This window comes from Entelurus aequoreus, linkage group LG18 (genome assembly GCF_033978785.1).
Source record: "Entelurus aequoreus isolate RoL-2023_Sb linkage group LG18, RoL_Eaeq_v1.1, whole genome shotgun sequence".
Classification (NCBI taxonomy): Eukaryota; Metazoa; Chordata; class Actinopteri; order Syngnathiformes; family Syngnathidae; genus Entelurus; species Entelurus aequoreus.
The window spans coordinates 26,147,909-26,173,404 of record NC_084748.1 but is presented as its reverse complement, the minus strand read 5'-3'; the positions used below and the strand labels follow the sequence as shown (position 1 = coordinate 26,173,404).

At 40.3% G+C, this 25,496-nt stretch overlaps 1 protein-coding gene across 1 annotated transcript in view; it reads left to right on the top strand.

The window, feature by feature from the left end:
- The first annotated feature begins 3,595 nt into the window (after window positions 1-3,595).
- The window catches only part of LOC133633414 (neuronal acetylcholine receptor subunit alpha-7-like), an 80,896-nt gene continuing 58,995 nt past the window's right edge, over window positions 3,596-25,496 (top strand). The window contains exons 1-2 of the mRNA XM_062025940.1: window positions 3,596-3,635; window positions 13,772-13,911. Coding sequence (XP_061881924.1) covers window positions 3,596-3,635; window positions 13,772-13,911 — 180 coding nt within the window. The remainder of the gene's footprint in view (window positions 3,636-13,771; window positions 13,912-25,496) is intronic.

The following is a 25,496-nucleotide window of genomic DNA, read 5'->3' as shown; positions in this document are numbered from 1 at the left end:
AGACAAAGCAAGATCAACAACAATTAAGAGCGTAAATGGATTAATCTGCTTTGGAACTTTATTAAAACGTTCTTGGATTGTTTGTTAGCTGTCTGCCAAGCTGTATAACCTCAACACATATAGTGAGGGCAGAACAAATGTTGTAAAAATGTGTAGAATAAATGTTGCATTTCAACATTTCTGTCTAAACGAAGATTTGCATCAGCCTGCGACACATAATCATTTTGATAGTAAGTTAATATAGCTAATATAGACACTTACATCATGTGTTGCCTTCATTTTAACACTTATATAAGGCTTTGCATTTTTAGCTGCTCCAGACAGATTTTGTTTTTGTGTTTTTGGTCCCATATGGCTCTTTCAACATTTTGGGTTGCCGACCCCTGGCTTATGTGTACAATTATTTGTGTAGCAAACCACTTTTCTGCTATTTTTGATACGATAGGTACAATAGTTATCAACCAATTCTGTGGTTTTGTCTTATCACCGGCCTTATAAAATGATATTGCTGAATAGACGATATGTCTAATATTTTTATTGTTGACAGTTAATATATGTTGAGAAGCAAACATAGGACGGAGATCGCCTCCTTTCTCACAGCCATTTCTGTGCGACTGCCAGTTTTCAGGCTCATTTCAGACGTGTTAAATAAAGATGCAAAAAAGTGGCCACAGAACAAAGTCTCAATGAACCATACTGCATGTACTAAAAGATTGTTTGTGTTTTTACCTCCCAGTATTGTGGGTATTCTGAAGATCAGCATATATTCTGCATATTCATGAGGACAGACACGCTAAATGGATTGCGCTCCTCAGTCTGCTCAATTAAGAGACGCAATCCTCTGTGCACAAGCTTAGCAAATCAGCTTTGCGTGCGCTATCAAGTTTGCACATGTTTTAATAAGCGCAAACCTTGAGTAGACCAGGCCCAAAATGTCATACAGGAATGTTTTTTTGTATATGTTTTACTTAAATGCACATATTTGTTAAAACACTTGGTAACCGTTTTATCTACATTACAGTCAGTTTATTTTAAAGAGAAATTACTTAGTGAGTACACCAGTCACTTTCCTCATTCATCCTTACACTGACGTACATATGCATTAACCGATCACTGACCGTGTAACAACACACACCTTTCAGGTAACAAGCTAAAGGAGCATAAATAAATAAATTGTGTGAATAATCAACATGTATACATCAATAATGCCATATTTTTTTTGTGATTAATTTCATGCATTAACGCACTAACTTTGACAGCCCTAATTTTTCTTTTTCTAAATCCTATACATTAAATTGATTGTTCTAGTAATCACATGACATATCAAATGTGTGGTAATGATTACAGTTTAAGGATGGGCGATAAGGCCTATCATCCATATTGCTTTATACCTTGCAGCCTATTGAGATAACAATACATATTAAATGATTGATTGAGAAGTTTATTGACATCTTAAAGAATTTAATCCATGTAATGCTTTAAAAGGGCAAATGGATGGCACAAAAAGCCAAAAGGCTTGTTGCCATTGTGGTCCATTAAATATTCATCACATTTGATAGATTCAATAATAAAATATATATAACCTGTAACATGTATATAAAAAATTACGCTAAAAAATTTATAAATTATGTACATATACACAGTATACATGTCAGAAAAACTGTATATACAAAAAATGGGGGCGGGGGGTTATATACATGTACATGGATGTAATGAATGTTCCTCTGAATATAGCTGTATTATTATATGTATACTACTTTAGATTAAAAATAATTACTGTTCAGATGGTTATTCTCTGCTCTACAGTGTTTTCTCGATTATCTTAACATGAAAACGTCAATCGGTACCTAATTCCTAATGTACTCAATGGTATCTTCTAAAATCTGTGTTGCGCTGATACACTGGTAAGTAAACCACGTAGCTGAACACTGTAACTCAGTTCCAGCTAGACTTCTCTTAAAGTGTCTTAGCGCACTTATTTTGTTGTTTTAATACTTTGCATTAGTTTTACTAAAATAAGTTCAGTATATCGTCATTGTGAGGCCAATGTTGCTGCAGGGAACAAGCTGTCTGATTTGGCACCATAAAACAACAATATGCTGCCTTGAACCCTGCTTTAGGACTTTGCCAATTCATCCAATGGTCAAGTTGGATGAAAAAAAACGAGTATGCTAAGTCTACATTATTTTGAAAAGTATTAAGTCAATGTTGGTGCCATGTCAGCATCAGCAACATTTACTTCATGCAGTGGCCTCCAAGGTGTGGTCCAGGGTCCATTTGCTCTCCCAGCTCATTTTTAAATTTAAATTATATTTAATGTATTAACAATACAGTGATTATGTGCTGTAGACTACAGCGAAATAGTCACAGTCTATTGAGAAGCCTTCAACATGGGGTCTGTGAACCCTAGGGCTCCAAGGTGGGTCCAGTGACGTGCGGTGAGGTTCATGGCTGGTGAGGCACTGACTTCATCACCGTCAGATTTAAAACATATGAACCCTAAAGAGTATCTTATTCACCATTTGATTGGCAGCAGTTAACGGGTTATGTTTAAAAGCTCATACCCGCATTCTTTACACTTACAAACTGTAGCACACAAAAAAGCACATTTAATAAAAAAAACGTTATTATGGTCTTACCTTTACTTATAAATTAAGTCCATGCGCCGCTCCTTCTGAACAAAAGCATTGATAACTTGTTTATAGAAGTCTTCCTTATCTTTCTTCAGTTTTAAAAGTCTCTCTGTCGCGATGGAGATCTTCCTTTAATTATTACCTCCTGCTTCGATTGAAAGTCCAGTTTAGAAAACTGTTTTATTTTAGATATGTAATCCTCCATGTTAAAAGTCCAGGCGAGAGGAAAAAATAAACGATCACTGCCGCTGCACTTGACTTGCTAACTGTAGCTTGTTGTCACTTACTCTGCAGCCGAGTAATCGCAAGAATGATCCCTGGGATCACTAGCGCCCTCTACCACCATGAGGCGGGATTACTGCGAGCCTCACCCAGTTCATCTTTGCAGCCGTTTTATGATTGCTCAGCACAAGAAATACGTTACACACATACAGTTGTTGACAAAATACACTGTACATTATAATATAATTCATATAGCAATACGGTCTCATTGCACAGCAGGCCAGCAGTTAGCTGAGTCATTGCGCAATCCATGGTGAGGCTCAACTGGCTGCTGACTCACCGCAAGTCTCTTCTCAGTATTTGAACGGCAAATGTGAAAATTCAGCGATTTTGAATAAAAATAATCTAAAACTGGTGAAGTTAAATGGAAAATAACTTTATAGTATAATCACTGGATACATATAACAATTCAATTCAATTTTTTTTTTTTCTTTTTACTTTTTTTTTTTTCCATGATGGCAGGTGAGGCCCTGCCTCACCTGCCTCCCCTGACTGCAAGTCACTGGGTGGGTCAATGTACTTGTATTTAAATGCACATGAATATTGATGACCACACTGTAGAGAACATATAAATGGAGTAAAAATGCATCTTTCAGTCAATTTACACATTCATCAACACACTCTTTCAAGCCGGACAAGGCTTTAGTCACCTGTCCCTCCAACAAGGAGGATCTGCCCTTATGGCTGCTGAGCCCATCACGGGAAACCTGAGAGAGCCTTGTGATTGGCACAGCTATTTTGTTTTAGAATTTGTATTGGGAAAATGGATCCTTCTGTAACTCGACCAAAGAACACAAGCAAAAGAGAGCCTACACTCAACCTCAGAAACCAGAGCTTCACAAGGACCAAGTTAAATCAAAGCAAATTTAATTTATAAAACAATTTTCATAAATAAAACAAATGCAACACAAAGTGCTCTACGGACTTCAAAACAATGCCTCAACCCATCACCAGACACTCGCACACACATGATATTGCATAGCTGAATACAGAGGAGCCAGGTGAGGAAAAACTATCACCAAGCGCTCACTAGACCACAACCACCCGGATGCTGACCATCCATCTATCCATTTGTGTTGTGGGGGGGGTGCGGGCCTATCCCAGCTGCATTCGGATGGGAGGCGGGATACACCCGTATGTAGAAGATATATGTAGGGGGCCCCTGTATGGAAGTATTATTGTTGCAAAATTTGTTGCTAACATGTATCTCAATCTGTGCGTATGTAATCCAAAAAAAAATCTGTGTGTGTCTGTAATATGATTCGTATGTGTGTGAAAAAAACTCTATCAGTCTGTGTGTGTGTGTGTGTGTAATCAGATCGGCATGTGTGTGTTTTAAGTTGTCCGTCCGTAATATGATTTGTATGTGTGTAAAAAAAGATCTGTCTGAGCGTATTTCGATCGGCGTGTGTGTAAAAAAAACAATGTGTGTGTGTGTGTGTGTGTGTGTGTGAACCCTGTATCGGCTGTCTTTTTACATTTGACTTTTGCGACACTTCTGCCGTGTACGAGTTGTCCGTCTGTACAGCGATTTCAACGCTTTGAAGGATTTGTCTGTAACTCCCCCTTGCCTTTCCTTATACTCACCACTCGTTGGCACATTTGCAGCCACTCACTCTCGTGTTGGCGTTGGATGCTGAGAACAATAAATTAGTCGGCTGCAATGGGATTACACATGCACAGATTCAGTTACACGTTTGCAAATAATTTTGCTACAATAATACTCTCGTATCCCCGCTCCATCTCTATATCAGTTTAAGAGTCCTTGGCTTGGAGATGGCCTTAAAGACATCAGATCCATTGTGGGCAGTCAGTTCAGTCCCCGTCCAGCCAGGTGGAGCAATCGTTTTCCATTATTTTTGAACAGTAAAAATGTAGTGCACTAAAACTGCCTTGTAAAAGAGTGTTAGAGAAAGATCCCCCAAACCCCAAACAAAAATATATGACCCTTGCAGGGAAGTTGCCATGTTCTCAGCAAAGACAGACAGTTTGTGCAGATTTCCCATTTTTCAGGTCTTCTGGCGGGACTTAAAGACACCATTTCTTACCGTTACAACTGTTTGCCTCCGTCTGTAGAGACTTGGCCCTTTTTGGACCTAATAGGGGCAGTATTTATGGTAGACTTTTTGATGCTTTCGTAAATGTAAGTAAGTAAGTACATTTTATTTATAAAGCGCTTTCCACAGATAAAATCACAAAGCGCTGTACAAAACATAGGTAAAGTAAAACAACAATTTAATTAAAACAGAGGCAACATCATAAAAAGGATGCAAAGTGGATTCAAATGTATAGTTAAAAGGTTCATTAACTAAAAGCATTACTAAAAAAGAAGTTTTCAAATGTTTCTTAAAAGTGTCAACACAGTCAAGATCACAGAGGGACTGGTGCAAATTGTTCCAGAGTATGGGAGCTAAAGCCTGGAATGCCAGGTCTCCACAGGTTTTAAAACAAGTTTTTGGGATCTTTAGAAGACCCTGGCCTGAAGACCGGAAGCTGCGCCCTGAAGAGTAGAGGCATAGCAAGTCAGTGATGTACTGAGGGGCCCCACCATGCAACGCACGGAATGTCAGGACTACAATTTTAAACTCAATGCGGAATTTAACTGGAAGCCAATGAAGACTGGATAAAATGGGGGTAATATGAGCTGTTATGGCTTCACCGGTCAAAAGTCCAATGCTTCTCATATACCCAGTGTCAGCTGCAGTCTGAATACTGCTGCAGACATCTTTCTAATGTTTTTTGCGAATCGTCTTTTTGGCAGTTCTGATATTTGGCTTCATCATGAAATCTTGAATTATAGTTACACTTTGTTGTAATTAAATGCCCTTTAATAACTGACAATATATACAGTAGGGTCACAAGTAACCAACACAAGCCTTATTGCTTTGCCTGCAGGCCACCTGTTTGTGATTCAGACGGCACAATGACATTTTTTATTACTGCTTTGTTTCTGCAGTAAAAACTTTGGCGTTCACTTCTTTGTCCTCTGCTAGTCTTTGCTCTTGACAATAGATGATCTATGAATAGACAGAAGAACGCATAATATATTAAATACACAATTTTTAACCTAAATATCAGATTCTAAGTCAGAAAAACTCTTATTAATTTTCAAATGTTTTAAGATCTTTAGTTGAGAGTTTTGCACATCTTTATGAAGAAAATGGCACAAACTGCCTGATGACATATTTCTTGTGTTGGTGTTTGCTAATGGTCACTGTAAAAATTATAATATTTAAGATGACTCAGCAGATTCTAATCTAATCGATCACAAAACAGAAGGGCTCACGAGGTGTGACATAATACCAGATGTATCTTTAGTTAGACTTATAAGTAGCTTTTTGTAATGCTAATAGTAATGGTTCAGTTCAATTTAAACATGCTTAATACATTAACAATGAAGCAAATCTTAAACTTACAAAGTAGATAAATTATATTTACACTTATGCTATTTAATATCTGAGAAAAGTAGGACGAAGCAGACGTCATAATATACATTCCTATGCCCCTCTGCAGTTACTGATAGTTCCTTTATTTTCTGTTTTTTATACCCTTATATTTTGTTAACGCCAAACAAACAAGTTCATAGAGTTTGCAGGCATCTTATTCAGTAATAAAGCAAAAATAAATATGCGCTAAACATTGACTGAAACATTGTATACTGTACTAAAGGGCAGTGTTGGGACTAACGCGTTACAAAGTAACGCGTTACTGTAACGATGTTAGTTTCGGCGGTAACTAGTAATCTAACGCGTTATTTTGTATATTCAGTAACTCAGTTGATGCGTTACTGCGTTATTTTACGTTACTTTTTATGTAGTATCGGCTAGACAGAAGATCTGAGTGTGTTTTATTGGAGCGCTGCGGTGTCGGAAAAGAAAAGGCGTGCTTTGTGTGGGTGGGGGCAGTGGGGGGGGGGCTCCCATACCGTAGTCGAAGAGCGCAGGGGAGACGTTCCTCCAGGGCCTATGTACTTCGGGGCTAACAACCTTCACTTTACCCGGCAGTGGGTCTTTACAGCTCCGGACTCGAGGGTGAATGACGAGGCCGGCGGTTTGTTGCAACTTTGTGACTTTATTGGTGTCTTGCACCGTGCACGCATCCATCCACCAAGCTAGAGCACCTGCCCGCGCTCCCTCACCTCTCTCGCCCACTCACTCACTGACGTCACTCACCTCACATGCTGTCATATCTTAAAGGGCCACACACACACACACACATACATACGCTACTCTCATAACAAATAACAAGACATCATGGCGAAGCCAGAAGTCGAGTTTCTTAACATTCTCACTACTTTTCTTTTGTCGAGCACAAAGAAAATAACATTTTAGTTAAATGTAAGTTGTGTCTTGGATCAAAGATCCCATCTACTTAAAGTTAAAGTTAAATTGCCTATGATTGTCACACACACACTAGGTGTGGCGAAATTATTCTCTGCATTTGACCCATCACCCTTGATCACCCTCTGGGAGGTGAGGGGAGCAGTGAGCAGCAGCAGTGACCGCGCCCGGGAATACTGCCCAAAACAGCAATTCAAATCTGCTGAAACAGCTACAAAAGCAACATGCTTCGACGAAGCTAGTAAAGAGAGACACAGACTCCAATGCCACTTCACCTCCATCTAAGGATTTTAACGGAGGCACTGCTAGCCAGGACAAAATTGATAGAGCCATTGCAACGTATGTGCTAGAAGATATGCAGGCTATTTCTACAGTGGAGTCACCCACTTTCAGGCAGCTAATTAGCATGTTACCGACATCAAACAGCAAATGGCACGGAAAACATGTTCCAAGTACCTGGACAGTGAGTACATAAACATGGAAAGCGAGCTAAAGAAGACTCCAAACTCTGCCTCTGCTCATCATTCATCATTGAAGGTACACACACTCTGTCAATTCTCTTATATACTCTTTCATCAAACTTCTAGAGTGTTTGATTATCACATCACTCTAAATGTATAGACTATAAAGTTCACAAACATAAAGAGGGATCCTAGTGGGCCGGGCCAATCTTTCCTTTTCTCTAAACTAAAACTGGGGAAATGTATAGAGTGTTCTGGGTTTCAGTACAGTGTTGATCTCCTGAAGACATTATTTTATTTCCAAATTCTTTTGTGTGTGTCATGTGTACCTTCCTTGGGTGAAGCCAGGTTACCAGCTATGCTGTTTTTATGTTGTTTGTTACTTATGTATGTTATGTTGCAGCTATTTAAAATAGTTTTGTCAATTTGTTCTGGCCTGAAATAAATTGGCCCTTTCAAACATATCTTTGTCTTTGTGTGTTGTATGTAGACCACATTGCTTAGCAGAGTCCAGTGATGCAAATGCATGTCAAGTTGATCAACAGATTGTATTATTCTCCAGTGCAATAACAGTACTGAAATGAAGGCTAAAAGGGCATTAATGGGAGCCTCAAAAAAAAAAAGAAGAAAAAAATAAGTAACTAAATAGTTACTTTTCACAGTAACACATTACTTTTTGGTGTAAGTAACTGAGTTAGTAACTGAGTTACTTTTGAAATAAAGTAACTAGTAACTGTAACTAGTTACTGGTTTTCAGTAATTAACCCAACACTGCTAATGGATACATACAGTGTATGATAAAAAATACCTCAAATATTAGAATACATATGTACAGGAATTAACATTGGCAGAAACATAATGAATAAGAAAATACACAGTAAATTACAGATAAAACAAACATACATTTTGCAATAACAGATATGATAAATAGATCATATATTATTAAATATCAAATAATGAATTCAGGATAAATGATATCAGTTAGCTGTGCGTGTACAGTTTCTAAAGTGGATTCATAGGACTATATTATTTCATCCTGTTCTATAATTTAACATTAGGTGTTGATATGGTATAAGGCGGGGGTGTCAAACTCATTTTCATTGAGGGACACATCGCAGTAATGGTTGCTTTCTGAGGGCCGCTTTTTATAAATTAATTTACATTATGCATGCGGGTAACAATTAATCATGATTAATTTAAATGCATATGCATTTGATTATTAGATTTTTGTTTTATGTATAACTTGCTTTAAAATCATAAATAAAGGTGACAAGCAGATATTTAACGATTTGTTTATCTCCCAAAAATAGTTTTGCAATACAGTATATAATGATATAATTGACATGATCAGATAATATTAAAGTTTAAAATATGCATTTTTTTGTGTCAAAATTGAAAGAACAAATGCATTTAGTAAACAACAAAAAAAAAACGATTTTATTGAAACCCATTTTTTCCAGGCGTTCGCAAGATACAGAATGAAGGTACGGGACTGGCCCCCGGGCCCTTGAGTTTGACACCTGTGGTAAAAGATTTCAGTGTGGTGTGTGCGTACAAGTGTTTAAATTGTATTTTTCGAGATTGTATTTTTCTCTTGATATAAACATTGTTGTACAGTACATTATTGTGTAGAGAGTAGTTTACTTTGTGCATTTTTAGGATCTCTTTCAAAATGTACCAAAACACTGGATTTCATCATTTGTGATTTTAGGAATAAAGATGATGTCCTATTTTTGCAATAATGTTAGTGAATGAAGTGTACTTTTTGAAGTGTAGTTGTTTTTTTTAGTTTAGTTTAGTTTACTTTATTCAAGGAAAGTAATGTCAGTGTCAAAATGTAAAGCGATTTTAGTTCCAGACTTCATTTAGTATTGAAGTATTTCTCAAAACTCAGATAATTCCGTCATCTAGAAATGTCAATGTTATCTATTTGTATTTTACTGTATTTTCTGCTATAACCAAACAACATTTTTGGTTATTTGCTTTTTTAGCTCTTGTGCGTTTCCTCGGAACAAAAAGCAATAATTTCAACAACAAATAGTAATAACTTTGAGTCTTATGTGGCGATACAGATGTAATTCCTATATAAGTTAACAGTTCCCAAGATTGACCCCTGGGGTGCTCCACATTTGTGAAGTAGCTATTCAATTTAAAACCAACTTCTGAAGTCATACAGTAATTTGTTCAGATATTATGATGAATAGTTTAAAAAAAAAAAAAAAAGGTTTAGAGCCATAAATACTTTAGCTGTTTGTGAACGATAACATTGGTCATTTGTTTTTTTGTTATGAACATACAGTTGCAATATGGTACGTCACACATTTCTAATTTCTCATTTCAGCATGTCCCGAAAAGGAGTAGGAAAAAGCAGAGCTTCTTACTGTTTTAGCAGTTATTTCCAATTATTCAAAGGGTTTCTTTGTATCCGTATTGGCCATACAGGATTAGTTTATTTTTGCTGACAAATTTATCCAACCAATCATTTCTCAAACAGTTGTGGAAAATTGTGAAAGTACTTGAACAAATAAAGGTAGTTTTTTTTCCTGATAAAGTAACTAAAGATGATCGGTATTGGGGGCCAATATTTGCCATTTTTAACTGATTGGCTGATGAGCCGACGAGCCCAGCTGTGCTCTTTACTACAGCTTTGTAAGAGCACGAAAGAGGCAATGCTAACTGCTAAACTAGAGCACTTGAATGTAAATAGTGGTGAGCGGATCCATACAAATGTTGATAATGATACCAAGTATAGTATCAGTATATAGTCGATACTACAGTAATTATTTCTATATAATTTTAACACCACAAAATCGTTTTTTTGTCATTTTCTTATATCGTTTACAAAATCAGAAAATATGTCTCTGGATACAGGAGAACTTTGAAGGCAAAAACCAAATAATTTAACTTGGAGCCAATAATAGTTGATTTTTTTAACTGTACAGTGTGAGGAGACGGCACGGAGGTGGGGACGTCGTTATCCGGCAGCATGTTTGTTAATATATACATATACGAAGTGTGTGACTAATCCAAATGGATATAGTGTGACGATGTGTAGTGATTATATGTGGATGGTGTTGAAGGTGCGTGTTGAGATCGGTGCGGAAGTCCAGAAAGGGTAAGGCAGGCTCGGAGGTCCGGGGACAGGCAGGTGGTCAGGGGCTGGAGCGAGGCATCACAGACACACAGCTCAAAACCAGAGGGTGACGAAGGGCTGCTGGATGACGACACAGGACAAGACACAATGAACACAAAGGAGGGGAAACAAAGAGCGAGGAAGCACGTAGGCAAGGAAGCTAGAGACGTGTAAGGCTATCTGTACTGGTACAGGTAGCTACGTTCTGGCACTGGAACGTAGGAGGTGCTGGCTTATGAAGGCAGGGATCTCATCAGCGTCAGGTGTGTTGATTGTAGAGTGAGAGCGGAGGCGCGGCTGCTGCAGGAGAGGAACGCCCGTGGGCGTGTCCCGAGGCACGCACAGCACAGTGAGAGGCGGCAGGTGTTTGAACCGTAACACTTTTGTTTAGTTCATTTCCACTAGCCACTTTATTTACCACAAATGTAATGCATCATCTGGTTTGTAACGATACTTGCAACTTCTAAATTTAATAAGATGAGCTTTAAACAATTGTCTCATTGTGCTTACTTAAGTTGTTTGCTGAAAACATTTGCTGTTTTATAATCTATTGTCAAGGTATTGGAAGCCAAAAAATCGGATCGGGATCAGAAACCAAAAATACTGATCAGATCATCCCTAAAAAGAACAGTGTATGCCATTTTGGGTGTTACCATATGTATGCATAGTCCAACTTCTTTAAAATATTTTGTGCCCGTAATGTAATGTTTTTATCACATTAAACAACCATTTGTTTATGCTTGCCTTAGTTGTTGTGGGCACCTTCATGTCCAAGCGCCCACTGTGTTGATGTTAGATCATTGGTGGATACCCCCCCCCCCCCAAAAAAAAAAACACCAACCGATACATTCTTCCTCAGATAAGATGCTGTGAGATGAAAACATTTGTTACAACAAATAAATGCAGCGTAATGATATATGTTTCTAACCTTGATGTAGTCGGCACAAGGTTGATTCCTCAAACTCATCCAACGGAGCCCCTCAGGGCCAGTCCCAAGCTTCAATAAAAGTGCTGTGTCAGGAAGGTCATCTGGTGTAAAAATGAATGTATTATGAATGTTGACTTGATTCATGATTTGTTGGAGGAAAATGTGTTTCCAACATGGTCTGATAGTGTATGGTGATGTTACAATTCCTCATGGTGACGTAAATTGTCAAAACTTGCTAAGACACACCATGAACATGAATCACAATAGACAGCAAACCAGTGTCGCAAAGAAGGCGACACTGACAGATAAACCCTCCTGATTAGTGTGATATGTGGATCAAATTTATCAATTCAATAATAAATGTGCTTTTATTTATTAAGGATAAGATAGGTGCTTATTGAGGCTATCAGGTTATGTTTCCTGGCCCCAAACTGAGACCCTCCTCCATAGGAGCCTGGTCTGGGATCAACTTTTTTTTATTCATCCTCCTGCCCCAGCATCAATCTTTTCCCATTCTCTAATGGGCGCCGCCCTAGCGGTGACCCATAAGCATTCCTGTTCTGTCTACCCTGTCTACTTACAATGTACACAGTACAGGCCAAACATTTGGACAGACCTTTTCATTTCAATGCGTTTTCTTTATTTTCATGACTATTTACATTGTAGATTGCCACTGAAGGCATCAAAACTATGACCCCTATGAAGTGAAAACCATTTCAGGTGACTACCTCTTCAAGCTCATCGAGAGAATGCCAAGAGTATGCAAAGCAGTGATCAGAGCAAAGGGTGGCTATTTTGAAGGAACTAAAATATAAAACATGTTTTAAGGTATTTCACCTTTTTTTGTTAAGTACATAACTCCACATGTGTTCATTCATAGTTGTGATGCCTTCAGTGACAATCAAATTAAAAAATGAAATGCAAAATTAATAAATGATTCTACTACTGGGGGTGTTCTAATAATCAGCATGTATTTTGCATATTCATGACGATAAACACCTGTGACGAGGTGGCGACTTGTCCAGGGTGTACTCTGCCTTCCGCCCGAATGCAGCTGAGATAGGCTCCAGCACCCCCCGCGACTCTAAAAAGATGAAGATAAACACAATACATTAATTGATGATTCAGTCACAATTTTGTGTAGATCAGACCTTTGATGTTGCAGTGACATGAAAGTCCATCCATGCATCCATCTTCTTCCGCTTATCCGAGGTCGGGTCGCCGGGGCAGCAGCCTAAGCAGGGAAGACCAGACTTCCCTCTCCCCAGCCACTTCGTTCAGCTCCTCCCAGGGGATCCCGAGGCGTTCCCAGGTCAGCCGGGAGACATAGTCTTCCCAACGTGTTCTGGGTCTTCCCCGTGGCCTCCTACCGGTCGGACATGCCCTAAACACCGCCCTAGGGAGGCATTCGGGTGGCATCCTGACCAGATGCCCGAACCACCTCATCTGGCACCTCATGATGTGGAGGAGCAGCAGCTTTACTTTGAGCTCGCCCCGGATGGCAGAGCTTCTCACCCTTTCTCTAAGGGAGAGCCCCGCCACCCGGCGGAGGGAACTCATTTTGGCCGCTTGTACCCGTGATCATGTCGTTTCGGTCATAACCCAAAGCTCATGACCATAGGTGAGGATGGGAACCTTCCGACTCAGCTCCTTCTTCACCACAACGGATCGATACAGCGTCCGCATTAGTGAAGACGCCGCACCGATCCGCCTATCGATTTCACGATCCACTCTTCCCTCACCCGTGAACAAGACTCAAAGGTACTTGAACTCCTCCACTTGGGGCAGGGTCTCCTCCCCAACCCGTAGATGGCACTCGACCCTTTTCCGGGCGAGAACCATGGACTCGGACATGGAGGTGTTGATTCTCATCCCAGTCGCTTCACACTCGGCTGCGAACCGAGGACATGAAAATGAAAGTGGAAAATGTCTTTCACCAATCTGTTCCTGCAAAGTAAAAACATCAAATATATTGTGTACTCTTATTCTTGCAGGCTGCCAGGGAGGTGTGTATCAGAGGAAGTTGTACCAGGACCTGATGGTCAACTACAATCGTCTGGAGAGACCGGTCCAGAATGACTCCGCACCCATCCTGGTTGAACTTGGTTTCACGTTGCTCCAGATCATCGATGTGGTGGGTGTGTGTTTTTGTCAGTGCTGGGTGATAAGAAAAGAAAGATATCGATGGTTTTAGAAACTTCGAAATAGATAAAGAAGGAACAGTTGAACACAATACATCATAAAAAACAACAACAAAAAAACACTTTTCCTACAGGAAATAGGCAAAAAAAACTGCCACCAACGCCCCAACTGACTTTATCTCCTGGTGTGATTGTAACTTTTTGGATTTAAATGTATCCAAAACTTGACTTTAGACGTAAGTAGGGAATCATACTCACATCATACATAACAAAAAAGTTGACGTTGTTTCATCGTACACTATATTGCCAAAAGTATTTGGCCACCTGCCTTGACTCACATATTAACTTGAAGTGCCATCCCATTCCTAACCCATAGGGTTCAATATGATGTCAATTCACCTTTTGCAGCTATTACAGCTTCAACTCTTCTGGGAAGGCTGTCCACAAGGTTGCGGAGTGTGTTTTATAGGAATTTTCGACCATTCTTCCAAAAGCGCATTGGTGAGGTCACACACTGATGTTGGTCGAGAAGGCCTGGCTCTCAGTCTCCGTTCTATTTCATCCCAAAGGTGTTCTATCGGGTTCAGGTCAGGACTCTGTGCAGGCCAGTCAAGTCCATCCACACCAGACTCCGTCATCAATGTCTTTATGGACCTTGCTTTGTGCACTAGTGCACAGTCATGTTGTAAGAGGAAGGGGCCTGCTCCAAACTGTTCCCAAAAGGTTGGGAGCATGGAATGTTTTGGTATCCTGGAGCATTCAAAGTTAATTTCACTGGAACTAAGGGGCCAAGCCCAACTCCTGAAAAACAACCCCACACCATAATTCCTCCTCCACCAAATTTCACACTCGACACAATGCAGTCCAAAATGTAGCATTCTCCTGGCAAAGTCCAAACTCAGACTCGTCCATCAGATTGCCAGATGGAAAAGCGTGATTCATCACTCCAGAGAACACGTCTCCACTGCTCTAGAGTCCGGTGGAGACGTGCTTTACACCACTGCATCCCACGCTTTGCATTGGACTTGGTGAAGTATGGATTAGATGCAGCTGATCGGCCATGGAAACCCATTCCATGAAGCTCTCTGCGTGCTGTATGTGGGCTAATTGGAAGCTCACATGAAGTTTGGAGCTCTGTAGCAACTAACTGTGCAGAAAGTCTTTGCACTACGCGCTTCAGCATCCACTGACCCCTCTCTGTCAGTTTACGTGGCCTACCGCTTGGTGGCTGACTTGCTGTTGTTCCCAAACTCTTTACTTTTCTTATAATAAAGCCGACAGTTGCCTTTGGAATATTTAGGAGTGAGGAAATTTCACGGCTGTATTTTTTGCACGGGTGGCATCCTATGACAGTTCCATGCTGGAAATCACTGAGAGCGGCCCATTCTTTCACAAATGTTTGTAGAAACAGTCTCCATGCCTAAGTGCTTGATTTTATACACCTGTGGCCAGGCCAAGTGATTGGGACACCAGATTCTCATCATTTGGATGGCTGGCCAAATACTTTTGGCAATATAGTGTACATATTTGGGGATCTTTTTTGACTACCATCTCAAATGTGATGTGAACGCAGACTTTATAGTGAAGCGAGGACAACAGAGAATTCATCTTCTCAGAAAACAACATTTTTATCTCTGTGAGGCCTGTTCTACTCTGGTGTTTTTATCAAGCATTTTTTAAGAGCCTTATGTGTTTTTCATTTTTTTGTTGGTTTCACTGTCTTTCAGTCAAAGACAAAAATAGACTGACAAGTATCGTTAAATCCTGCTCCAAGATTACTGAAGTAAAACTAAGAGACTTAGGCTCCTCGAACAATGTCCTTCTGGTTTAATTTTCTCGGTTGCATTCAGGGCCCCGTTATGCCCTTTCTATGTAAAAAACTTCTCTAAATCATTGGTCCCCATTTCTTAACTCTTAAAGCAATGTAGCTGCACATTTTCTCTACTTATACGTTCAGTAGGCTATTACAAGCTTTTATATTGTACATACTAAGCGCCATGTTGTTGTCTGACATGTGTTGTATTGTCTGTGTATTTACTGTCTATTGTGGGCCAGCGTAGGCTATATGAATCACAACATCCTGCTGCTCAAAATTATTTGTAGATCCCACGCTATTGTACAGTTTGCACAAGCTATATAGCACGTCCTATTTGGATATTAATAGATCAGGCTCAAACTGCACTAACTTCCTGCCATTGAGTGGCTAATACTATTCTAGTATTGATATTTGTAGTTCATTTGCCATTACTATGCTTGAAAATGCTTAAGTTAGGCCCAAAATACATAGAATGTTTAATTTAGGCCACTTGTAGGTCAAATATGCTTAACAGAAATATGTGACGGTGTGAGACTGCACATTTTGAAGTGTTGTATATTTGATGGTCGTGTGATCAGTGATGAGCCAAGAAGACGCCAAGGAGAAATCGTCGAACAAAAAGCTTTATTTGTTTCAGCGTGCCTCAGTTCCAGTAGAAAGCGTGGGCCTGATTATTCCTCTGTTGTCTTCTTGGACAACTGTCCTTAAATACTTTTTACACAAAGACCCTTACTCTTTGTAGTTCTAGCCTTGGAGCCGGTCAGTCTAGCCTGTCAATCTTTCCCTGACATTATTCCTCTGATAAGTTTGAGTCGGGTGACCTCCGACCCCTATCCTCTACTCCCACCTGTGGGGGCTTCCTACCAGATGTTGCTAATGTTTTTATTATCACTCCTAAAATCCAAACCTGGATTCCAGTTGTCATGGGGGCAAGAGCCACCACTCTCTAGAGAGCTTTTGATGGGCATGTGCACCTTTGAAGTTATCTAAGGGCACATTTCCTTGGTAAAATAATCCTCTAAAGGATTATGTGACCAAATACAAACACATACTAGCTCAAAATCTAATAAGTAAATGGTAGATGGTATAATTCGCCTCAGAAGCGTGATGTGGTGTGGGACGACTGTACACGTATTTGCAAGGAATAATCAATAGATTACAATACATGTATCAGAATGTGTTTAGAAACTCAATGTAACAAAGTTTCTTCCTCACAAAAATACTCAAAAAAAAAAAATAATCTGAAGAGAATGATTTATTCAAAAAGTTATGTAACGAAATAAATGGAGTAGTTATTAGCCACCTCTGTTACACACATGCAGATCTGAGAGAATACACAATCCTTAAAGGCCTACTGAAACCCACTACTACCGACCACGCAGTCTGATAGTTTATATATCAATGATGCAATCTTAACATTGCAACACATGCCAATACGGCCGGGTTAACTTATAAAGTGCCATTTTAAATTTCCCGCGAAACTTCCGGTTGAAAACGTCTATGTATGATGACGAAGCCTTCCACAATGGATGCCTCAGGAAACTCTGTCGAATCTTCCGGCCCGAGAAAATATCCAATGCACATCTATACAAGAAGACCAAGTGCAACAGTGTGGTGCTAGAGATCAAATGCCGCCGATTCCAATGGCTTGGGCATGTTCTGAGGATGGACCAAGACCGCATCCCCAAGATCGCACAACGTTGGATTCCACCTGGGAAAAGGAAGCAAAGCCGGCCCAAGAACACGTGGCGGCGTACGGTGACAGCTGAGCTGAAGGAGATGAACCTAACCTGGGGCGAGGCACAGCATGTTGCTCAGGACAGGTCCAGATGGAGGCAGATCGTGGAAGCCTTATGTCCCGTCAGGGACGAAGAGGATTAAGTAAATAAGTATGATGACATTTGCGCGTGACGTCGATGGTTGAAACGGAAGTATTCGGACACATTGTATCCCAATACAAACGGCTCTGTTTTCATCGCAAAATTCCACAGTATTCTGGACATCTGTGTTGGTGAATCTTTTGCAATTTGTTTAATGAACAATGGAGACTGCAAAGAAGAAAGCTGTAGGTGGGATCGGTGTATTAGCGGCTGGCTGCAGCAACACAACCAGGAGGACTTTGACTTGTATAGCAGACGCGCTATCCGACGCTAGCTGCCGACCGCATCGATGATCGGGTGAAGTCCTTCGTCGCGCCGTCGATCGCTGGAACGCAGGTGAGCACGGGTGTTGATGAGCAGATGAGGGCTGGCGTAGGTGGAGCGCTAATGTTTTTATTATAGCTCTGACGAGGTCCCATAGCTAAGTTAGCTTCAATGGCGTCATTAGCAACAGCATTGCTAGGCTTCGACAGGCGGCACAGCATTAACCGTGTGGTTACAGGTCCAGTGTTTGGTTCGGTGTCTCCTGATAGTAGTATTGTTGATTTTATGTCTATCCTTCCAGTCAGGGGCTTATTTCTTTTGTTTCTATCTGCATTTAAGCACGATGATATCACGTTAGCTCCGTAGCTAACGTGCTTCACCGATGTATTGTCGTGGAGATAAAAGTCACTGTGAATGTCCATTTCGCGTTCTCGACTCTCATTTTCAAGAGGATATAGTATCCGAGGTGGTTTAAAACACAAATCCGTGATCCACAATAGAAAAAGGAGAAAGTGTGGAATCCAATGAGCCCTTTTACCTAAGTTACGGTGAGAGCGAAAAAAGATACGTCTTGCACTGCACTCTAGTCCTTCACTCTCACGTTCCTCATCCACAAATCGTTTATCCTCGCTCAAATTAATGGGGTAATCGTCGCTTTCTCTGTCCGAATCGCTCTCGCTGCTGGTGTTAACAATGGATAAATGTGAGGAGCCTTTCAACCTGCGACGTCACGCTACTTCCGGTACAGGCAAGGCTTTTTTTTATCAGCGACCAAAAGTTGCGAACTTTATCGTCGATGTTCTCTACTAAATCATTTCAGCAAAAATATGGCAATATCGCGAAATGATCAAGTATGACACATAGAATAGATCTGCTATCCCCGTTTAATTTTAAAAAATTCATTTCAGTAGGCCTTTAATCTCATCACAGTTGTCATGTTCTCCTTTGTTTTTGGCGGAAGCTTCCGTGACGCAGTAGTCAAAGGAACTTTCAATGAAGTGTTCAAGGTCCCCCAATGTGAATGCTAATGTGTACTTCACATCATAAAGTTTATCTTGTATGAACTGAATGGTACGATAAATAATCTTGTAATAGAGCACCAGCCGCCTTGTTGATTCTTGGAGGTTTCATTTCATTTCACCATATTACAGCATCCTCTTTTCAGTGACCTTTTTTCCATGTGAGTACTTTATTTCCAAATGTCTCCGTCAGAATAATTTGACATTTTAGAAAATAGTGGTATGGGAGTGAATGGCACAATCAATATCACTCTTGCCGCTGCAGGTGTTAGTGCTGTGATTGTATTGTTTACATGTCGCGTGTATAAAATACTTCATTTACTGCTTTCACTGTTCCTTATTTCATCAGTCTGCTAATAAACGTGGCCAACATGAAGCATCATAACCTATATTTGAAGTGAAAATGCAGATGGCTAAAACACAAAAGCAAACAGTGATCAGATTGGCAGACAAAAGAAGGGAAAATGATTATGACTGGTACACTACATTGATAAAGTCACATGAAGCACAGTTCAGATATGCCTCTTACCCGTACAAAACATTACAATAATAATGAAAGCAGTTATCAGTTATCTTAAATATGTGGAGCAAATTGATGGAAATGAACAGTTCCAATAAAAAAATATTCAACCATCAATTTATGTTCCTAAATGTGTTACTTGCAGTGGTTTGGTTCACTATGGTGAAATGTGCACTAGAGAGACTCTAGAAAACAAACAAATAAATTGTAATAAAAATATTGTAATTTAATAATATAACAGGGACACTAATACATTTATGTTGGTACACATGCAAAGAGGATATTTTTGAAAACAAAACAAACAAAGTATCAAATAATAAAGATGTGACAATACAGCATCCTCATAGTACCACGGTTCATTTTGGGAACTGTTAGGGAAACAAAATGCAAAACATAAAACTTTCTGGCTTTTTGGGGGTGTTGCCAATTAATATAATTCTCAAATAAAAAATATAGACAAAAATAAATAGTTGTCTGCTTTTTGTCTCGGGTAGCTGTACTTTGTTTTGATAGGAATACAAATCCATTATTCATCACAACCTTACCCAATACATGCAAGTAGAACATTGTTATGAAACATTGTTATGGTAGTTAGTGGAGCTCAAAAGCAGCAACAACCGCATCACACAAAACAATCATGGACGCCATGGAACGGCACTTTTTGATGTGAGAGCTGGTTACTTGGAACAGAAAAAAAAATGTTTTATTACTTTTATCAAAATTTTCAGGATTTGTACTTTTACAAACCCCGTTTCCATATGAGTTGGGAAATTGTGTTAGATGTAAATATAAACGGAATACAATGATTTGCATATCCTATTCAACCCATATACAATTGAATGCACTACAAAGACAAGATATTTGATGTTCAAACTCATAAACTTTGTTTTTTTTTGGCAAATAATAATTAACTTAGAATTTCATGGCTGCAACACGTGCCAAAGTAGTTGGGAAAGGGCATGTTCACCACTGTGTTACATGGCCTTTCCTTTTAACAACACTCAGTAAACGTTTGGGAACTGAGGAGACACATTTTTTAAGCTTCTCAGGTGGAATTCTTTCCCATTCTTGCTTGATGTACAGCTTAAGTTGTTCAACAGTCTCCGTTGTGGTATTTTAGGCTTCATAATGCGCCACACATTTTCAATGGGAGACAGGTCTGGACTACAGGCAGGCCAGTCTAGTACCCGCACTCTTTTACTATGAAGCCACGTTGATGTAACACGTGGCTTGGCATTGTCTTGCTGAAATAAGCAGGGGTGCCCATGGTAACGTTGCTTGGATGGCAACATATGTTGCTCCAAAACCTGTATGTACCTTTCAGCATTAATGGTGCCTTCACAGATGTGTAAGTTACCCATGTCTTGGGCACTAATACACCCCCATACCATCACAGATGCTGGCTTTTCAACTTTGCGCCTATAACAATCCGGATGGTTCTTTTCCTCTTTGGTCCGGAGGACACGACGTCCACAGTTTCCAAAAACAATTTGAAATGTGGACTCGTCAGACCACAGAACACTTTTCCACTTTGTATCAGTCCATCTTAGATGAGCTCAGGCCCAGCGAAGCTGACGGCGTTTCTGGGTGTTGTTGATAAATAATAAACGGTTTTCGCCTTGCATAGGAGAGTTTTAACTTGCACTTACAGATGTAGCAACCAACTGTAGTAACTGACAGTGGGTTTCTGAAGTGTTTCTGAGCCCATGTGGTGATATCCTTTACACACTGATGTCGCTTGTTGATGCAGTACAGCCTGAGGGATCGAAGGTCACGGGCTTAGCTGCTTACGTGCAGTGATTTCTCCAGATTCTCGGAACCCTTTGATGATATTACGGACCGTAGATGGTGAAATCCCTAAATTCCTTGCAATAGCTGCTTGAGAAAGGTTTTTCTTAAACTGTTCAACAATTTGCTCACGCATTTGTTGACAAAGTGGTGACCCTCGCCCCATCCTTGTTTGTGAATGACTGAGCATTTCATGGAATCTACTTTTATACCCAATCATGGCACCCACCTGTTCCCAATTTGCTTGTTCACCTGTGGGATGTTCCAAATAAGTGTTTGATGAGCATTCCTCAACTTTATCAGTATTTATTGCCACCTTTCCCAACTTCTTTGTCACGTGTTGCTGGCATCAAATTCTAAAGTTAATGATTATTTGCACAAAAAAAAATGTTTATCAGTTTGAACATCAAATATGTTGTCTTTGTAGCATATTCAACTGAATATGGGTTGAAAATGATTTGTAAATCATTGTATTTTAACACAATTTCCCAACTCATATGGAAACAGGGTTTGTAGTAACAATTTGTGGAAGGAAGTTGAGCAGTTAAAAGTTTATGCTTAGTTCATATAAAACATTTCAAAATGCACCTGCGCTGTTTTTTGACTTTGTTAAATAAGAAAATGTCTGTTTGACAATTATACATTTGAACAATAATGTTAAAACAGAGTCTGGGCTCGTGCCATCACTTACAATTTATTGAATTACATTAGAAACATAAGCTACATCATATAAATATTGAAAAGATGCCAAAACGCTTGTTGTACTGTATTTGTGATTTATTACCACCACTGTGTTCCGCTGGGGTTTGTTTGTTAGAAGTCCCTGAACTCTGACTCACAGGGTGATAAAGTATTTCCCATGACATAGATCAGAAAGTTATGTGTGGATTTTAATGAAACTTCTAGGAAATGTCAAAACTGGAATAAGGAACAATTTATTATTTTCGGGGTGATCCGGATTACTGTCTGGATTCAGGAACTTTTCAACAGGATTCTTCACTTGTGGAAGAAAAACACATGTACTGGCCCAAAAAAATCAAGATGGCCACACATTTAAAATGGCTGCCAACAAGCCTACCGCGGCCACTTTTGGTGTTTCTTTGCTGTTCTGTGATTGACTAGTAACCGGTCCAGGGTGTACACTCGCCTCGCTTGAAGTCTGCTGGTAGGAAGACAAATGTGGATGGGTAATTTTTGGTACTGATGCAGATTGATGAATAGTAGATTTTCCATACAACCTCACACAGTACTTAAAGGCCTACTGAAACCCACTACTACCGACCACGCAGTCTGATAGTTTATATATCAATGATGAAATCTTAACATTGCAACACATGCCAATACGGCCGGGTTAACTTATAAAGTGCAATTTTAAATTTCCCGGGAAACTTCCGCTTGAAAACGTCTATGTATGATGACGTATGCGCGTGACGTCAATGGTTGAAGCGGAAGTATTCGGACACATTGTATCACAATACAAACAGCTCAGTTTTCATCGCAAAATTCCACAGTATTCTGGACATCTGTGTTGGTGAATCTTTTGCAATTTGTTTAATGAACAATGAAGACTGCAAAGAAGAAAGCTGTAGGTGGGATCGGTGTATTAGCGGCTGGCTGCAGCAACACAACCAGGAGGACTTTGAGGATAGCAGACGCACAATCCGACGCTAGCCGCCGACCGCATCGATGATCGGGTGAAGTCCTTCGGCGCGCCGTCGATCGCTGGAACGCAGGTGAGCACGGGTGTTGATGAGCAGATGAGGGCTGGCGTAGGTGGAGCGCTAATGTTTTTATCATAGCTCTGATGAGGTCCCGTAGCTAAGTTAGCGTCAATGGCGTCGTTAGCAACAGCATTGCTAGGCTTCGACAGGCGGCACAGCATTAACCGTGTGGTTACAGGTCCAGTGTTTGGTTCGGTGTCTCCTGATAGTAGTATTGTTGATCTTCTGTCTATCCTTCCAGTCAGACTCTTATTTCTTTTGTTTCTATCTGCATTTAAGCACGATGCTATCACGTTAGCTCCGTAGCTAAAGTGCTTCACCGATGTATTGTCGTGGAGATAAAAGTCACTGTGAATGTCCATTTCGCGTTCTCGACTCTCATTTTCAAAAGGATATAGTATCCGAGGTGGTTTAAAATACAAATCCGTGATCCACTATAGAAAAAGGAGTAAGTGTGGAATCCAATGAACCCTTGTACCTAAGTTACGGTCAGAGCGAAAAAAGATATGTCCTGCACTGTACTCTAGTCCGTCACCCTCACGTTCCTCATCCACGAATCTTTCATCCTCGCTCAAATTAATGAGGTAATCGTCGTCTTCTCGGTCCGAATCGCTCTCGCTGCTGGTGTTAACAATGGGGAAATGTGAGGAGCCCTTCAACCTGCGACGTCATGCTACTTCCGGTACAGGCAAGGCTTTTTTATCAGCGACCAAAAGTTGCGAACTTTATCGTATGTTCTCTACTAAATCCTTTCAGCAAAAATATGGCAATATTGCGAAATGATCTGCTATCCCCGTTTAAATAAAAAAAAAAAAAATTCAGTAGGCCTTTAAGCGTTGTGTGTGTGTGTGTGTGTGTGTGTGTGTGTGTGTGTGTGTGTGTGTGTGTGTGTGTGTGTGTGTGTGTGTGTGTGTGTGTGTGTATGTGTGTGTGTGTGTGTGTATAATGTGGCCTCTGATTCCTCCATCTGGTTCTGGATATCATTCCAACAAAGAAACTGGGGCAGCTTGATGCTAACCTTTGACTTCATCAGCACTCGCCTCACAAACTTGGCAGGACTTTCTTCCCAGTAGGGAAGTGATCACCATTTAGCTAACAATGGAACCTCGGAAATCTGGCTCATTAATATTGAACATGATTGCCAAAGTCCTAGTTAGGAGGGAATATTTACAGTCGGGATGTGTCCATCCATCAGCCACTGATCAGCAGTGTTCGGAAAAACCCTGTTTGTTTTTTTAGCAACCAGTAAACTAATGAATTACTTTTAGGTAAGTTGCAACGCCGTTACGGATAGGTTTTATGTACTAGAATACTACTTTTGATGTGGACAAAACCGCTTTAGAATCCCTGCAAGTTCAGTATTTGCCTTCTGTAGACACATGTAAGCGACTGCAAGACATACTTGATCAACAGCCATACAGGTCACACTGAGGGTGGCCATATTAACAACTTTAACACTGTTACAAATATGCGCCACACTGTGAACCCACACCAAACAAGAATGACAAACACATTTCGGGGGAACATCTGCACCGTAACACAACATAAACACAACAGAACAAATAACCAGAATCCCATGCAGCCCTAACTCTTCCAGGCTACAATATACATCCCCCCCCACTACCACCAAACCCCGCCCTGCCCCGAGTTAGGGCTGCAAGGTGTTCTGGGTATTTGTTCTGTTGTGTTTATGTTGTGTTACGGTGCAGATGTTCTCCCGAAATGTGTTTGTCATTCTTGTTTGGTGTGGGTTTACAGTGTGGCGCATATTTGTAACAGTGATAAAGTTGTTTTCTACGTCCACCCTCAGTGTGACCTGTATGGCTGTTGACCAAGTATGTCCTGCAGTCACTTGTGTGTGTCTGCAGAAGCCTCATACAACATGTTTGTACGGTGAAAAAGCGGACGCGACGACATGTTGTAGAGGACGCTAAAGGCAGTGCCATCACGGAACGCCCTTATTATTGTTGGCCGGGTGAAAATCCGGACAAATTCGGGAGAATGGTTGCCCCGGGAGATTGTCGGGAGGGGCACTGAAATTCGTGAGTTTCCCGGAAAAATCAGGCAATTATATTGCTAGGGCGGGAAAGCCATTCAAAGAAGGTCAATTCATTAAAAAGTGCATGTTAGATTTTTTTAAGAAATATTTTCTTGCGGCCCAGCTTCACCCAGTTTCTGCATCCAGTGGCCCCCAGGTAAATTGAGTTTGAGAACCCTGGTCTACAGAAAGGATACAATAACAATTGTTGGTGTGTCAGCATTATCACACCATACATTGGTGGCGTTGACACCAAGGGTAATATCAGTATATGATACTAGGTTGTACGGTATACTAATAAAGTGCACGGTACTAATGAATTAAAAACGGTACTATACTGTCTCTGGAAAATACAGGTGGTATATTTTTAATGTACAAATATCCCTGCAGGGCGAGTAATAGCTAAACATGCTTCACTACACACCGTAGGAGGATAAGATAGCTAACCGCTAACAATAAGCTAGGGCTCCTGAATGTACAAATGGATGGATCTATACAGACATTGACTGTAATGATACCAAGCACAATAGCC